The sequence below is a fragment of the Stegostoma tigrinum genome, chromosome 14 (assembly GCF_030684315.1).
Source record: "Stegostoma tigrinum isolate sSteTig4 chromosome 14, sSteTig4.hap1, whole genome shotgun sequence".
Lineage (NCBI taxonomy): Eukaryota > Metazoa > Chordata > Chondrichthyes > Orectolobiformes > Stegostomatidae > Stegostoma > Stegostoma tigrinum.
The window spans coordinates 60,507,978-60,525,525 of record NC_081367.1 but is presented as its reverse complement, the minus strand read 5'-3'; the positions used below and the strand labels follow the sequence as shown (position 1 = coordinate 60,525,525).

The 17,548-nt window shown below is 41.2% G+C and overlaps 1 protein-coding gene across 8 annotated transcripts in view; it reads right to left on the bottom strand.

The window, feature by feature from the left end:
- Positions 1-3,750: 3,750 nt before the first annotated feature.
- The window catches only part of samd7 (sterile alpha motif domain containing 7), a 45,778-nt gene continuing 31,980 nt past the window's right edge, over positions 3,751-17,548 (bottom strand). For 5 of the 8 annotated variants that reach the window (XM_059651198.1, XM_048542620.1, XM_048542621.1 and 2 more), the window contains 5 exons: positions 15,013-15,091; positions 12,004-12,701; positions 9,699-9,811; positions 6,738-6,848; positions 3,751-5,580 (listed from right to left, as the gene is read on the bottom strand). In XM_059651198.1, coding sequence (XP_059507181.1) covers positions 5,323-5,580; positions 6,738-6,848; positions 9,699-9,811; positions 12,004-12,701; positions 15,013-15,091 — 1,259 coding nt within the window. In that variant the 3' untranslated portion in view covers positions 3,751-5,322. The remainder of the gene's footprint in view (positions 5,581-6,737; positions 6,849-9,698; positions 9,812-12,003; positions 12,702-15,012; positions 15,092-17,548) is intronic. The other 3 variants (XM_048542619.2, XM_059651199.1, XM_048542625.2) reach the window with 3 other exon arrangements.

The following is a 17,548-nucleotide window of genomic DNA, read 5'->3' as shown; positions in this document are numbered from 1 at the left end:
CTTTGCATATGTAAATGTATAGTTTTGTTTCCTTTACTGGATAGAACAGAGAACAGTACAGCAGAGTACAGGCCCTTTGCCCATGATTTTGTGCCAACCTATTATCCTATTAATTAGTTTGAAATGTAAGGGAAAAAGGAATGGCCAAAGTCTAGTTAGACCCAACTCTTCTACAAATGATAGCCCACTGCTTCGTGGATTTGATTTAAACTCATTCAACATTCTGACAAAAGTTTGCTAAAACACGAATGATCTTTAGACACCAGAACATTCATCCACTTTTATTGGGGGTTAGTTCCCAGAGTACGAAACAAAAAAAAACTCCGGAAGAAAATTTTTTTTGTACAGTTTCTTTCACAATCTCCGGATGTCTCAATGTGTATTTTAGCTGATGACATACTTAAGAAGAGTAATCACTGTCATAATGTTGGGAAACACAGAAACAAATGTTTGCACAAAGTCGAGCATTCTGAAATTGAGTTAGAACATAGAACATTACAGCACAGTACAGGCCCTTCGGCCCTCGATGTTGTGCCGACCTGTCATACCGATCTCAAGCCCATCTAACCTATACTATTCCATGTACGTCCATATGCTTTTCCAATGACGACTTAAATGTACCTAAAGTTGGCGAGTCTACTACTGTTGCAGGCAAAGCATTCTATTCCCTTACTACTCTGAGTAAAGAAACTACCTCTGACAGCTGTCCTATATCTTTCACCCCTCAATTTAAAGCTATGCCCCCTCGTGCTCGCCGTCACCATTCTAGGAAAAAGGCTCTCCCTATCCATCCTACCTAACCCTCTGATTATTTTATATGTTTCAATTAAGTCACCTCTCAACCTTCTTCTCTCTAATGAAAACAGCCTCAAGTCCCTCAGCCTTTCCTCATAAGACCTTCCCTCCATACCAGGCAACATCCTAGTAAATCTCCCCTGCACCCTTTCTAAAGCTTCCACATCCTTATAATGCGGTGACCAGAACTGTACACAATACTCCAGGTGCGGCTGCACCAGAGTTTTGTACATCTTCACCATAACCTCTTGGTTCCGGAACTCGATCCCTCTATTAATAAAAGCTAAAACACTGTATGCCTTCTTAACAGCCCTGTCAACCTGGGTGGCAACTTTCACAGATCTGTGTACATGGACACCGAGATCTCTCTGCTCATCTACGCTGCTAAGAATCTTACCAACAGCCCTGTACTTTGCCTTCTGGTTACTCCTACCAAAAAGCATCACCTCACACTTGTCTGCATTAAACTCCATTTGCCACCTCTCAGCCCAGCTCTGCAGCTTATTGATGGGTAGATAAACTGTTTTGGTGCTGTTGGTTGAGGAGGGAGTGTTAGTCAGTGATTTAAGAGAGCTGGTTGATCATCTGTGAATAGCACCTTCATCCTTCACACCAACTCCCAGACAAGACAGAACTGTAGTTAAATTTGATATCATCCTGCTTTAATGTACCACCTGATAACTTATCCAAGTGAACATTATTTGTACTGCAGTCAGGGAAGTGACGTCAGAGTATTTTGTGCAGAATAGTGAGATAATCTTGTTTCCACTTGACATCGTACCTTTCTGCTTTGTAAGGTAAAGTTGATGTAGGGTTTGACATATACAATTTTCCACTATTCTCCATTCCTGTGTTGTTGAGGCTAGTCATTTCCATCTCTCACCCTGCCCAAGGCTCAATTGTCTGAAATCAGATTTGATGAGGATTTACCTGCTTTTCTCACGTCTGAGAAATAACAGAGCTTTTCATTGAACCTCACTTGTAAGATAAGGACTGCATCACATTTAGAGACACTGTGGAGATATTTCAAGGAGAAGTTGGAAGCAACTGCAATAAGGCTATGTATTGGGGAATAACGTTATACTACCTGCAAAGAAAAATTCAATAGTAAGCTTAATGTTTATTCTTTTTACATGTATGTTGTTTGGAAGTGGGAGATGTGCCCAGTATTCATTACTGTGTGACATGGTGTAAGAACACCATGTACAGCAGGCAGTGAAGAAGGCTAATGGCATGCTGGCCTTCATAACAAGAGCAATAGAGTATAGGAGCAAAGAGGTCCTTCTGCAGCTGCACAGGGCCCTAGTGAGACCGCACCTGGAGTATTGTGTGCAGTTTTGGTCTCCAAATTTGAGGGAGGACATTCTTGCTATTGAGGGAGTGCAGCGAGGGTTCACGAGGTCAATTCCTGGAATGGCGGGACTATCATATGTTGAAAGATTGGAGCGACTGGGCTTGTATACACTTGAGTTTAGAAGGATAAGAGGGGATCTGATTGAGACATATAAGATAATTAAAGGATTGGACACTCTGGAGGCAGGAAGCATGTTTCCACTGATGGATGAGTCCAGAACCAGAGGACGCAGTTTAAAAATAAGGGGTAGGCCATTTAGAACAGAGTTGAGGAGAAACGTCTTCACCCAGAGAGTGTTGGATATATGGAATGCTCTGTCCAGAAGGCAGTAGAGGCAAAGTCTCTGGATACTTTCAAGAAAGAGATGGATAGAGCTCTTAAAGATAGTGGAATCAAGGGTTCTGGGGATAAGGCAGGAACAGGATACTGATTGTGGATGATCAGCCATGATCATAATGAATGGTGGTGCTGGGTCGAAGGGCCGAATGGCCTACTCCTGCACCTATTGTCTATTGTCTATAACTCACTGTTTATACAATTAGCTAGAATGTGATAGTTTAATTTCTGCAGAAGATCTGCATAACTAATAATGTATTTCATTTAAAGCAAACACAGCCTTTTGTTTTCCACCCACTCCTCTAATATTTCACTTTTTTTTTCAAATCTGCCTTGACTATTTCACAATGTGGCTTTGTAAAAAGTCAAGAGGTGCAAATCTCAGATAACAAGGTGTGGAGCTGGATGAACACAGCAGGCCAAGCAGCATCTTAGGAACACAAAAGCTGACGTTTCGGGCCTAGACCCTTCATCAGAAAAGCTGGTTCCGTAGGCAGGTGCTGAGGAAGGTGATGTGGCTGTGGTACCTGGTTTGCTTCAGGACATGGTCGAGCAGTTTTAAGGCCGAATAGATTACAAGAGAGTTGCAGTGGGAGAGAGATTCCCTGAGGTTGGTCTGGAGGGAGGAGGGTAACTTCTTCAGGCTAGGCATCCTGGAAGAAGCTTCGCAGTGAGGTTAGAATTGTGATCAGAGATAATGGGAACTGCAGATGCTGGAGAATCCAAGATAACAAAGTGTGGAGCTGCATGAACACAGCAGGCCAAGCAGCATCTTAGGAGCACAAAAAGTGCAAATCTCATATGCCTAATTGCTTGAGTAGACACTAAAAATATGAATTCAGCTAATTTTTATCCTGAAACATTAAACTCCAAAATACCATGGAACTGAACAACTTTTAACCATTTAATTAAATAAAAACTTTCATTCATAACACCTCTAAATTCTTGCCGTGTATGTGTATACACTCAGTTAGGCTATCTTCCAGTGGTGGTAGACCACTTTAGCACTACAGAGCGAGAGTGAATACAATCCAGTCCAGGATGACAAAGTGTGGAGCTGGATGAACACAGCAGGCCAAGCAGCATCTTAGGAGCAGGAAAGCTGATGTTTCAGGCCTAGACCCTTCGTCAGAGAGGGGATGAAGATAGGGGATGCTCTCTGATGAAGGGTCTAGGCCTGAAATGGCAGCGTTTGTGCTCCTAAGATGCTGCTTGGCTTGCTGTGATCATCCAGCTCCACACTTTGTTATCTCGGATTCTCCAGCATCTGCAGCTCCCATTATCTATAATCCAGTCCAGGTATGGGTTACAGTTTCCCTTTGTTACAACTCACTAGGGTAGTGCACTGGAAATGGAGCCTCACTGTTCCCAGATGCATCATAGGAGTTAAAAATTTTACAAATTATGCACGGTTCCTCAATTTATCTGACCTAAACACCCAAATTGATAGAAAACACAGACCGGGCTTCTGCACTGAAGAAGAATTACTATTTATTACATGTAATTAGACTCTCGTGACACAAACAGTTATACACGATCAGTATGTAGCACGATTAATTAAAAACTTAATTCTCTTATAAACTTCCTCATTAGCTTAAGACTGGTAAACTATGTTAACATTAAGTAAAAGACACTTATCTCCTAAGAAAAAGTAACTAGGTCAATGCTATGTGACTTTCGACAGTAGAACAGACTAACAACTAACAACAAACTGACAAGTTTAGAACAGTTTGTCCCAGAGACAGTTATTCAAACATCACTGGGTGAATTTATTCCAAAGTTTCTGAGATATCTCTTTCAGGCTGACTGGATTATGCTGGACTGCCCACCTCCAAGTCATATCTTGAACATTCATTCCTTCCACTGCTGACACCCTGCATGTGTCATCAAGTACAGCAGCAAACTGTTGTATCTTCTTTGAAAGCAAATTTCAAACCCATGGCATCTACAGCTAGAAGGACAAGGGGAGCAGAACCACCTACAAGTTACTGTCCAACTAACATGCCACTCTGACTATTGGTAGCTCAATTGTCATCATTATGTCAACATTCTGAAACTTCCTTCCTACCAGCATTGCGGGAATTCACCTCTTACACAGAAGTGTTTCAACAATGCATTTCACCACCACTTTCTCAAGGGGAACTAGAATATGTCCCCTGTCAGTTGTGCTCACATCTTATGAATTAGTACATTACTTTTGCGAAAAAATTAGATTCTTTAAGTTTTGTAATGCTTTTGAACCAGTGCAATTTTTACTCTATAATGTTCCTTATTACTTATTGGTACATGCTAGACAATATCAATTTTTAGAATAAGAACTGGAAAAAATAGATTTGATTATTTAGGATTAATTTAAAATAAAAGCAAGAGATGTAATTATTTTGGAAGAACCCAATAATTGAAAAGAAAGCTTTAAAATGACACAAAGTGAAAGATGATAATGAAAAGAGAAAGTAGTTAAAAGTACAATACAAAGAAACTTACAAAATGGAAATAAAAAAATGTAAGAATAAATATGGATTAAATGAGACAGAATTATAGTTAAGAATGAACTTTGTTATTTTCTACATATGTTCTACAAATACCACAGCTGCAACAATAAATTCCTGTTACATATTTATCTGTTAAATTTGGATCAACTTCTGTATCCATGCAAAATCTTTTAAAACAAAAGGCCTTAAACTTTTGGGGTCCAACTTCCATTTCTCACAGAATCGCAGTTACAGGCAGCTTATTTACAATTAAGATTAACAGCTTTCTGACTGAAGTATTTTGTAGAAGGAGCTCTCTCAAAATACAGGAGAAATACACATTGAATCCAGCTCAAACAACTCAACCTAAACGGTTTCGGAAGTCTGTAAATGACATTGCTCATCATGTGTTTTATCTCTTTTTTCCACCGTACTCTGTTCTGAAGGCTTGAAGTTCTCCTGGTCTTGTCCACCTGGACTTCTCAGCGGGTCATCACCTCCAGCAGGTGTTATGGGTGAAATTACATCTGACGTCTGATTTACTGTTTCACTAAAAGTACTTTGCAGGGATGCAGAGGGGGCTGAGTTCATCACATACAATGCATTCCCTACATGTCGAGACACCTGCAATGAGAATGAATCAGAAAAGTGTTAGTCTGCTTGTCATTACTTAGAACTTTACAATTATTTCCAACCAGAATACTTTTTTAATACAGTCAGAGCCAATATTTATCTTGCTTCTATAAAACAAAGAACTGTTTTGAAGAAGGGTCACTGGACCTGAAATGTTAACTCTGCTTTCTCTCTACAGATGCTGCCAGATCTGCTGTGTTTCTTCAGCAGTTTCTGCTTTTGTTTTGTCAGATTTCAGCATATAAACAGGCCAGTGAAAATGTAAATGTCTTTTCTTATAATTGACAGAATCTTCACCACTGTTTTCACAGTCTAGGAATGTTCTAAAATTCTTTATAGTCAATGAAGTACTTTTCTGCTGCTAGAAGCTGTAAGTGTTGTAACTGTCTAGCATGATGCCTTCAAATAAAGTCTTAAGTCCAACGAAGTGAGGGTATAAAGCTATGATCTCAACTGATGGTAATACTGACAAAGTCGGATTCCAGTGTGAAATCTGTTTGATAAACACTAAGTTTTAATTTTGCAACTTTGTTATTGTGGTGGTCAGTCACTGAAAATATTTTCAATGTACTTAAAATAAAAACAAATTTATTACACTAAAGAGAAAAAAGCAAAGCCATAAACATAAGATAATTTGGAAAAAATTTATTATAAACAGCGAAAAAAAATCCTTTGTCCCAGCAATATTCTTTACATTCAATCCCAGTGAAGCATCAATTTTATCTTCACTCTAATTTTGTATTCTACTGATGAGGTTGCAACCATTTCCATTCAGCAAACCTATGCATATTCACCAGGTGTTAGAATGAATGGAATACAATAGTAACAGATTATTTACAATTTCCCACAATGAAGTAGTATATTTGCCAGCAATTTAATAATTTTATAATCAATAATGAGTGTCTATTGTCTTCCTGAGCCATGAACAAACAAACACACAATAAGAGAAGGCCATTCAACCTTTCAGACCCTCTCTGCCATTCAATAAGATTATGGCTGATATGATTTTAATCTTAACTGTATATTCCTACATACCCTGCGAACCTTTCATCCCCTTGATAATCAAGAATCAATCTACCTCTGCCTTAAGATTGCCAATGGAGATGGTGAACATTGGTGCTGAAATCATGTTACAGCCTGGAATGTACCTGGTACTGGATTTTCAAAGCTGGACCCAGCTTCAGACCCATTGTGTTTAGAAGGTGACCTTCTGTGAGAAGAGGAAGCGTCTCTCCATCGATGGCATGATCTTTGAAGGTCTATGGTTAGGAAAATGAAATGTATGAACATTAACCAAGCCTCTAAACCAATGCTCCACCCACATTCACTTTAGTCAGAAGCAAGAAAATGTATTGATTAGCAAAATAACTGGCCAATTAATGATCATTTAAGTAAAAAAAGCAGAAAGTATGAGAGAAATTCAAAAAGGCCAACAACATCTGTGCAGAGAAAAACAGATTTGACTCAGAAGAATGAACTCAAAGTGTCAACTCAATTTGTCTCCCCATAGATACTGCCAGACCTGCTAAGTTACTCCAGCACTTTGTCTTCATTGTATTTCAGATCTCTAGCATGCACCGTACTTTACATCTAAATAACCACGCAAAAAGCTGTTTCCTGCCCAGCTTCAAAGATTGGCACACACGCACTCTCTGCCTGTCCCTCCCTTGCTCTGTCTCTGTCAGCCCCCACTGTGTAGCATCTTGGGGACTGCTTGTAGTAACGTGCCTAGCCAGGTTTGTTTCAGGGGCTGCTGGGACTACAGTGTCACATGGTCTGGTAGCAGTCTCAGCTGATCCTTCCTTCCAATTAAGGAGGCTAACATCTCACCTCCAGCCAATTGATGCCCCTTGTAAGGTTAAATGGCTGCAGGGCCATCAATATCGGTGTCAATGCATTCTCTATTGACTCGTTGGGTGACGTTGCACCACTGTAAAAATCCAGCTAGTGGTTACTAAATGAACAGTGGTTCAATAATTTATTTGGTTGGTTTGTGTTGCTCGTCCTTGCCCAATGGTGGCTTTGAAAAATAAAATGAATGGCTTCTTCTTCAGACATTTCCTGGTTCCATGCTCCACTTCATAATTAATGCTGCTTCCATGCATTCATCTGCATCTACGGAGAACGGTACATGCGGGAGGAAGTAGTGACATTTTGTGCTTTGCAAACACTGATATCACGTAAGAGGTTCTGGCTTGGGCAGATCTATTTTTAAAGATTTTAAACTGAGGGCAGAAGCGAAGTAGCATAGATGTTGGATAGCTGCCATAAAGCCATAAAAAGACAGGCATAGCCAGCAGGTCAGGTGCAATCTGTGGAAAGGTTAATAGAGTTATCAGCTAGTTTTTGCACTGTAGGATGGTGTAGTTGCAAGGCAGTCGGGTCCATAAAATAGTGAGGGAAGGTGGGAGCTGGAAAATCCATGGTCTTCCTGTTGTCTTGGCATTTTAGTTTGTTTTATTTATTTATTGTCACATATATCTTGTTACAAAATACAGTGAAAAGTGTAGCATAGTGTTGCCACTCTGGCGTCATCCCAAAACACAGAAAAATAAACCAAAACAAAGAATATAAAGACACAAAAATGAAGAAACAAAGAAAGTGTCGGACTTTACTGTCCATGTTAAGTGCTCCATCATGGGTCAGGCACAAGTTCCCTGTGCTATGCCACTGGAATGAAAGTTGCCAATCTTTGGTGCCATCTTGCTTCCACTGACACCCCCACGACTGAGTGCTTGCTGGACCTGGCCAGTGCAGATGCCACTGATGCTGTCAGGTATCATACCGGTCAAACTTGACTCCACTGCTGCCGTGAGTCCACTTCAGGCCAACCTCGCCAATGCAGCCTCCACCGTGAATCTGCACTAGGTGCAGATGCCACTGGGAATGCAAACTTGCTTCCACAATAGTCATGAGCCAGTGGTAGGACTGCCTTGATGATGCCGAAGCCAGCCGCAACCCAAACTCTCACTGCCTAAAACCACGAGTCCGCACAACTGAACTGATTGCTGATGCTGTCGCCACAACTAAGTTCTTCAACAAGAAGTAAGTAAAATAAAATAGAACAGGGGAAAATAAAACGACAGTAGAGAAACGAAAAGAAAAGCAGATGGAGCACATGACCCACCCCCTCACTCTGCCACCCTCTCCCGGGTCGCAAGAGCCCTACTCCACTGTCATTTTACCAATGTTGGGGAGGTTGGATTATGATCCTCATGCCCAGAGGCCAATTCAGCCATTAAAGCAGGTATTGATGTGTTTCTGTTCCCACTGGCATTACAAGTGGTGCTGGGTTTTCTGCAATGGCCAGAGATGACCATGGGGTGGTGGCAGGGGCAATCATGTTCAAGTAATTTATGGCCATCTGGGTGGGGGAGTTCATGGCTAGGGTACTGCCTCCCCACTCCATCCACTGCTTCTCACCCTCTTGCTGGACACTACTGGACTGACCATTCATTCCACTCTCACCCCTCACCTTGGTCCTTCCAGATTACACTTACCTATTTGTCCTTTCATAAGACCTTTCATTCCAGATGCCATCCCATCAATTGCCTCTGCATACAGTGGCACTGCTGAGACTATAGAGCTCTCCACCCTCTGTCAGCTTTTGGGCCAGTGGACTTCTTTTAACAGGGGACAATGTTTGATGACAAGTGATTAATTGATGGAGCTCTGCAAAATACAGCTGGATGTCTCACAACTGACCAAAGCAGTGCTGTAGTGGCTTTTGGGCCCACAGTAAAATTCAGTCCAATGTTTCAGGTCAGTGACCTCTCCTGCTCTAGTGAAAGGCCATTGGCCTAGAATGTTAACTTAATTTTTCTCTCCGTGGGATCTGCTGAAACCTAAAGCATGTTTAGATATTTAGATAGAATTAAAGTTTCTTGCGTTCATGTTTAATCTACAATATGGCAGGTCTCTCAAATCCTGGACAACTTTTATCCCTCATGTCACAGGAAGATTAGTACTTTTTTCTCTCATTGGCTGTTTGTGGGACCTTGCTGTGTATAAATTGGTTGCTACATTTGCCTCCACTGAAGCATTCATTAAATGAAATAATGTAGAGTGGTAAGATGAGCCATCTTAGTTTTGAAAAGGAAAACATTTACTTGAGCATAATCTGAGCAACCGGGCAAGAGGCTGACAAACTTGTAAACATCGTCCACCGTCCACTTCTGAATGATTTCCTTCTCTTCTGGTAAGAAAACAGCATGGGGTCCTGCTGAAGAAAAGGTGTTGTTTTGCAGGAGTTGGAAGTAGAGAAGACATGAAATGAGTCAGTCATTAATTCAAATCCTCAGCCAGCCTCATTTATAGATGATTAGATTCCCTACAGTGTGGAAACAGGCCCTTTGGCCCAACAAGTCCACACTGCCCCTGGGAGCATCCCACCCAGACCCATCCCCCTATAACCCACACACCCCTGAACACTATGGACAAGTTAACATGGCTGATCCACCTAGTCTGCACATCTTTGGACTGTGGGAGGAAACTGGAGCACCCGGGGAAACCCATGCAGACATGGGGCGAATGTGCAAACTCTGCACAGACCTGAGGCTGGAATCGAGCCCGGGTCCCTGGCGTTGTGAGGCTGCAGTGCTAACCACTGAGCCACTGTGCCGCCCTCTCATTGCCACTGCATACAGTGGAACTGCTGAGACTATAGACCTCTCCACCCTCTCCACCTAAAGAGCAACTCTTTCATGTAGAGGGTGGTGCGTGTATGGAATGAACCGCCAGAGGAAGTGGTGGAGGCTGGTACAATTACAACATTGAAAAGGCATCTGCTTGGGTATAGGAATAGGAAGAGCTTAAGCAGCTGAAAACCACTCTCATTATACATCATGAATGAATTTATGTGAGGTGATATTATAGGAAGAAATTGATGTGGTATTCTAAAATCTAGTTGTTTAACAATGAAACTAAGCTGTTACTTTTAAAAGAATTAATATGTTTGTTAAGCAGTTGAAATAAGAATTTATATGTTCAATTAATATTGAAAGAAAAGTATTGAATTAGAACAAATTATACATTTAAAAGTGGAATTGATACATTTTGAGGGAGAGGACAAGGAAAGTCAAAATAAAACAGAAACAGTGTTCTGAGCAAAGGTCACTGGACCCCGAAATGTTAACTCTGATTTCTGTCCATTGATGCTATGCCTTTCTGAGCCTTTCCAGCCATTTCTGATTTCCCGCATCCACAGTTTTTTCAGTTTTTATTAAGTCAATATTGACTACAGGATACAATTTCGAAAGATCGAGGGACCTGGGTTTATATAAATTGTTGAATTGTTGTACATAAATTGTTGAATTGGATTGAAACAATTTTTCAGCACTTCAGTCCTAAATGTATGTTCATTTATCTTCACATTTCCCTCATTACATGCCATCTATCACCAGGTTTCCCACTCCTCTAACCTGTCCTTATTGCTTTGGCTCATTTAACTTGTCCACATCAACAGACAAACTGTTCCCATCAGGAAAGGAATGAGAACTAGAGGATACTGATTTACGGTGAATGGTAAAATTAACAAAAGCAAGACGAAGAAAACATTTTTAAGCAGACAGTGGTTAGGACCTGGAATGAGCTGCCTGACAGCACGGTGTAGGCAGATTCAACCATGGTTTTCAAAAGACAATTGGATAATTAACTGAAGAGTAAAAGTTTGCAGAGCTCGAGAGGAAAAGGCAGTGGCTAAGGACTGGTCAATTTGCTCTTGCAGAGGGCCAGAATAGACATGGTAGACAAATAGTTTCACTCACTGCCGAACCAGTCTATGGTTCTAATTCATATTTGTCTTGGTCTTTTCCCTGGGGTGGGGGAGTTCAAAACTAGACAGCATAGGGTTAAGATGAGAGGGGAAAGATTTAAAAGGGACCTAAAGAGCAACTCTTTCATGTAGAGGGTGGTGCATGTATGGAATGAACTGCCAGAGGAAGTGGTGGAGGCTGGTACAATTACAACATTGAAAAGGCATCTGCTTGGGTATAGGAATAGGAAGAGCTTAGAGGGATATGGGCCAAATGCTGGAAAATAGAACTAGATTAATTTAGGATATCTGGTCGGTATGGACAAGTCGAACAAAAGGGTCTGTTTCTGTGTTGTGTATCTCTATGACTCTATTTACTCTATGTTCCTGAAATGCCCTAAGAATTAATTAATTTCAATTAAAAACAAAGTTCTGGAGAGGCTCAACAAGTCTGGAAGCATCTATGGAGACAGAAACAGAAAATGTTTTGAATGTGATGTGATTCTTTGGAACTCAACTTTTTTTTAAGTGTCATGCGAGCACGTGCCGCACACAGTCAGATACATTCATCATCACCAGCCAAATAAGGAGTGAGTCGTAAGCCAAGATTAAGGCAGTTGTTACAATTGAGACCTTCAATGCATTGGAAAATAATATCCTACCTGATGTCATTAGTGTACTTCCTGGTATCTGAAATCGGTAAGGTATTGCTGGCAGAGGCAATGATGGAGGAAACATATACTTTGGAAATGAGGCACAGCCCTTGAACATATTCTTTTCAGTTCCAGTGTAAGAAGTATTACCATTGTCTGCCTCTGAGAATTTCTCATTGCTACTGCCAGGTTTTCTCAATCTTTGCTCACTCTCTTTATAATCACTATTTAATCCAAAAGGGCATAGTAAATTTGTGTCCGCTTTGTTTTGATTTGGTTTAGCTGAAAGACCTGACTTTGGCTCATTTTCACATTCAATTTCCTTTCCATCCACTGCTGTTACTGAGATGCAGTCCAGTTTCTTGTCTTCTATGTGGCCTTTGGAACCGCTATGATTATCATCTGCATTCTTCTGACTGGCCGCTCTTTTTATGCCTCTCCGATTCCTATCTCTGTACAATGTATTGACCGGAGGATGCGGATTGGATGTCATCAACAGGCTATTATCAACATTAATGCTGGCCAATGCATTTTGGTGGAGGATTGCGTCATTGGTTTGCTGGCCTTTGGGTAGCCTGTAACTATTGTGGAATGCAATTTCATCTGTTGAAATACCAGGACAAACAAAAGGCACTTCCACTCCCAATGGTCCTTTTCGATGGGTGTTCTCCAATTCCGTCTGATTGAGCAGTGCATCCACTTCCAGCCTAGAATTGAATTCAATCACTTTAGATATAAGATTCCTGTCTCATTGTAGACATTATTGAAAAAAATGAACTGTGAAAAGCATTACATTTTATTCTCCCAATGTAGCATAAAGACGACGGATAAATTGACACAAACACACTTTTAAGCCCAAGACTTAAGTTTTCTCTTGTTGTCAATGCATAAATCTGGTATTCTTAATTGGTTTCCCATTACAGGAATAGGTAGAAGTGAGATTAAGTGGTTTCAATAATGGATGTCCTGTCCACAGTGAATGTTTGTTTATAGACCTGAAGCACCTAGAAAATGTCTTCAATTCTCAAATATTTCACCAACAGGAAATTTATTAACTATATGAGTGGTCACAGTATTACCTATTTGTTCAAAACACAATATCTTAATTTGAATTGTAACAGAATGCTGGTGTGTTAAAATGAAAAAAAAACCCAAATGCTATAGCAGGAGAGAAAGAGCAACCTGAAATTGGTAGTATAAATGGAAAATAAAATCAATGTAATGTAAAATGAGCTGCCAATTTCACTCCCATTATGCATTCTCATGAAAAAACAATTTCATCCCAGTGTTCCACAAAGCACCATGAAAATTAAAGAACAAAATTTTCATTCTCATCATGTTATTGTACAGAATAGACCCCAATCCTGTGGTCAGCACTGCTGACATGAATAGCATGGGAGCCAAGAGGTGATAGTACAGTGCAAAAGGTTGGGGGATGGTGGGGCTTGTGGATAGAACAGTGCAAGAGACAAGTTGGGTGGTCAGAACAATTCAGAAAATGGTACAAGGGTGGACAAAACATGCAAGATCTGAGAGGGGTGGACAGGATAACTTAAGAGGTGAGAGGGCAGGACAGTACAAAGTGATAGGCAAGAAGTGTGGACAGGACATTGTAAGAATGTTGGACGAAACAGCAGAAGAGTTGAAAGGAGCAGTCATAGGAAAGATGTCATAATCCTTAATAAGGAGACCACAGCTGGGCGCTTATACAATCGTAATGTGATCAGGATGTGTCAACATGATTTTGTCAAAGGGATATTGTGTTTGGCTGATTTATTAATGTTCTTTGTTGAAATAACAGACAACATGGCAAAAAGGAAGTTAGATGTCAAGAAAACATTTGAAAAAGTGACACCTCAAAGACTATAGCACAAAATAACAACTGGTAGTGTTGGGGTAATAGATTAGCATGAATAGAGGATTGTTTTAGCTAACTGGAGCAAGGGGCAAGAATATAAGACCATAAGATGAGGGAGCAGAAATAAGCCATTTGATCCGTTGCGACTGCTCCACTGATTCACTGAGATCATGGCTAATCTGACAATCCTCAACTCCACTTTCCTGCCTTTTTCTCATAACTCTTGATTCTGTTATTATTAAAAATCTGTCTATCTCAGCCTTGAATATAATAAATGACTCATTCTTGCCAGTTCACAGTGGAGAATTAAATAGGCGATTCTGCACTCCGAGTCCTTCCACGAAGGGAAATAACCTCTCCACATCTACCCTATCAAACCTCTTCGAATCTTAAATGTTTCAGTGAGGTCATCTCTCTTTCTTCTAAACTTCAATGAATACAGGCCTACGCTAATTGATCCGTCCTCATAAGAAAATCCCACCATATCTGCGATCAGGTTTTCTGGACTGCCTCCAATGCCAGTATACCTTTCTTTAGACAGGAGCACAAAACAGTTCACAGTTTTCTAGGTGTGACTAACTAGTGTTTTATATTATTTAGCAGGACTTCCTTTCAAAGTCTCTTCCCAGAGAGTTTTGGAGGCTGCGTTCTTGGATACTTTTAAGGCAGAGTTAGATAGATTCGGAATTAACAAGGGCATCAGAGTCACAGGAATTTGGAGTTTAAGCCGCAGTCAGATTGGATATGATCTTATCAAACAGTGGAACAGGCTCAAGAGGCCAAGTGGACAGCTTCTGCTTTTAATTTGTACATTTGAATGTTTTTATGTTATCTCTTTGAAAGGTATCAATGTGGATATGTTTTAAAAGGGATGTCCGGTGCTTAATGGTCTCAGCCACCAAAACCATGGATGCCATGGCTTAAAATTAATGAGAGGTCAAATTTGGAGGGATGCAGAGGAGTGGAAGAGGTAGAAAATGAGGCATTGGAGGGATTTGAAAACACTATCAGACAAAAAACCTGAAGCTTATTATTGCAGCTGCTCTTCTTCTATAGAATCTATGCATTAAGCTGGAAATTTGACTAGTTTCAGAGAAAGGTCAGCATTCAAACAATTAAACAGTCAATGCATCACTTCTATATTGCAAGCCTCTGCTCACCTAACCAGATTCTGCTTGTGAATCAGTTCTTGGCGTCTGAGCATTGAATCCATTGTTTCTGGTGGCAGAATATTGAAACCTTCAAAGCAAGTTTGTACAATATTATTGAGTTCTGACAGATTGGTTCAGATAGAAACCTTTTTTGCTACAAGTATCTGACAACTCTAATACTTCCATTTTAAAGCTGAAATTGTCAACATTTTGTTAAACAAAAGTCTTAAGGGATGTGAGGAATGAATAGAAGACTTCAGGTGACAGGTCAGCCAAGATCTCATTGAGGAGCAGAACAATCTTGTACGGCTAAAGGACAAGGTCCTGTTCCAGTGTTCCACAGCTAATACCAGATTCAACATACTGTACAATGGTAGACTGAGCTGAGTGTGGTCAACTCAGGATTGACAAAACCTTATTTCCTTGTTTTTCAAGAACCGCAACTTTCCCTCCACAGCGGTCGACGATGTCCTCGACCGCCTCTCTCGCAACTCATCCCTCACATCCCCTCCCCTCAATAAGAATCAAAACAGAATCCCCCTCATCCTCACATACCACCCCACCAATTTCCCAATCCAATGCATCATCCTCTGGCACTTCTGTCATATGCAATCTGACGCCAATACCAAAGATATTTTTCTGTCTCCACCCTTATCTGCCTTCTGGAGGGACGACTGTCTCTGTGACTCCCTTGTCTGCTCCACACTCCCTGCCAGCCCCATCACCTCCGGCACTTTTCCCTGCAACTGCAGGAAGTGCTACACCTGCCACTACACCTCCCCCCTCACCCCCATCCCAGGCCCCAAGAAAACCTTCCACATCAAACAGAAGTTCACCTGCACATCTGCTAATGTGGTACACTGTATCCGCTACATTGGTTAAACCAAGTGGAGACTTGGAGACCACTTTGTGAAACACCTACGCTTGGTTTGTAACAAACGACTGCATCGCCCAGTCACAAAACACTTCAACTCCCCCTCGCACTGCTTGGATGATATGTCTATCCTGGGCCTCCTCCAGTGCCAAACGATGCCACCTGAAGGTTGCAAGAACAGCACCTCATATTTCGCTTAGCAACCCTGCAGCCCAATGATATCAATGTGGACTTCACAAGCTTCAAAATCTCCCCTCCCCCAAACACATCCCAAAACCAGACCAGTTTATCCCCGCCTCCCTAACCTGTCCTTCCTTTCTCCCACCTATCCACTCCTCCCACCTCAAGACCAATCCCCACCTCCTACCTACCAACCTCATCCCCGCCCCCTTGACCTCTCTGTTTTTCCTGGACTGACCAAACCCCAACCTAACTTCCCACCTAGACTCACCTTTACTGGCTCCATCCCCACCTCTTTGACCTGTCCATCTCCTCTCCACCTATCCGCTCCTTTATCGATCTTCCATCTGCCTCCCGATCTCTCTCTCTTTATTTCAGAATCCCCTTCCTCTCCCCAATTTCAGAAGAAGCGCCCAGACCCGAAACATCAGCTTTCCTGCTCCTGTGATGCTGCTTGGCCTGTTGTGTTCATCCAGCTCTACACCTTGTTATCATTGATAAAACTTTAAAAGGCTCTTGTGGTGCAACAGAAATGTCCTTAATTCTGAGCCAGGAGACCTGGATTCAAGTCCCACGTGCTCCAGTGGTGTGATTGGGAAAATATTTAAAAACCTTAAAAAGTAATTAAATTCTTAGCAAAAGGAAATCCAGCATGATAAATAATTTAATCATTCTCTTAGGTCATGAGGTGGCCCATCAGCCCATAAGCTGGTTCTTGCCATTCGACTAGAGCATGACCTAAGTGTATCTTAACACCATCCCTGCCTAACATATTCCTCAACAAAAATCTTAGAAAATTCAGCAATCTCAGTTCCAAATTATTAAGCATCAACAGCTTTATAAGGGAAGAGAATTCTAGTGTTTCCACTCCCCTTTGCATAAAGGATCATTTGCTGACTTATAACCTTCCAAATGTATCTGTATACAATTTTGGTAGCAAGCTACAGGTTGGAATAGAACCAAGGAGTTCAGATGTTGCAGCTGGCTACCCAGGTGTAAAGTGCAGACTGTCAACTCAGGAAGATGTTCTTTGCAGATGGATTAAAAGACAGCTATCTTTCAGTTAAATAATTCTTTAAAGAAAATTATGGATTTATGGGATATGGGTGTAACTGGCTAGGTCAACATTTATTACCAATTTTTGATTTCCCTGGAGATGGTGGCAGTGAGCTGTCTTCTTGAACCACTACAGTTCTTGGGGTGTGCAGGCTACCATGGCTTGGAAGAGAGTTCCAGGATTTTGACCCAGTGACACAAAAGTATTGGCAATATAGTTCAACCCCAGGATGGTGTGTGGCTTACATTTGAAAATGACAACAATGATGTTCAAATTCATCCGCTACTCTTGCCCTTCTGGATAGTAATGGTCATGGATTTGGATGGTACTGTTGAAGGAGAGTTGGTGAGTTATTGCAGTACATTGTGGAGATGCCATACACTGCTGCAATTGTGCATTGATGGTGGAGGGAGTGAATGTTGAATGTAGTAGAT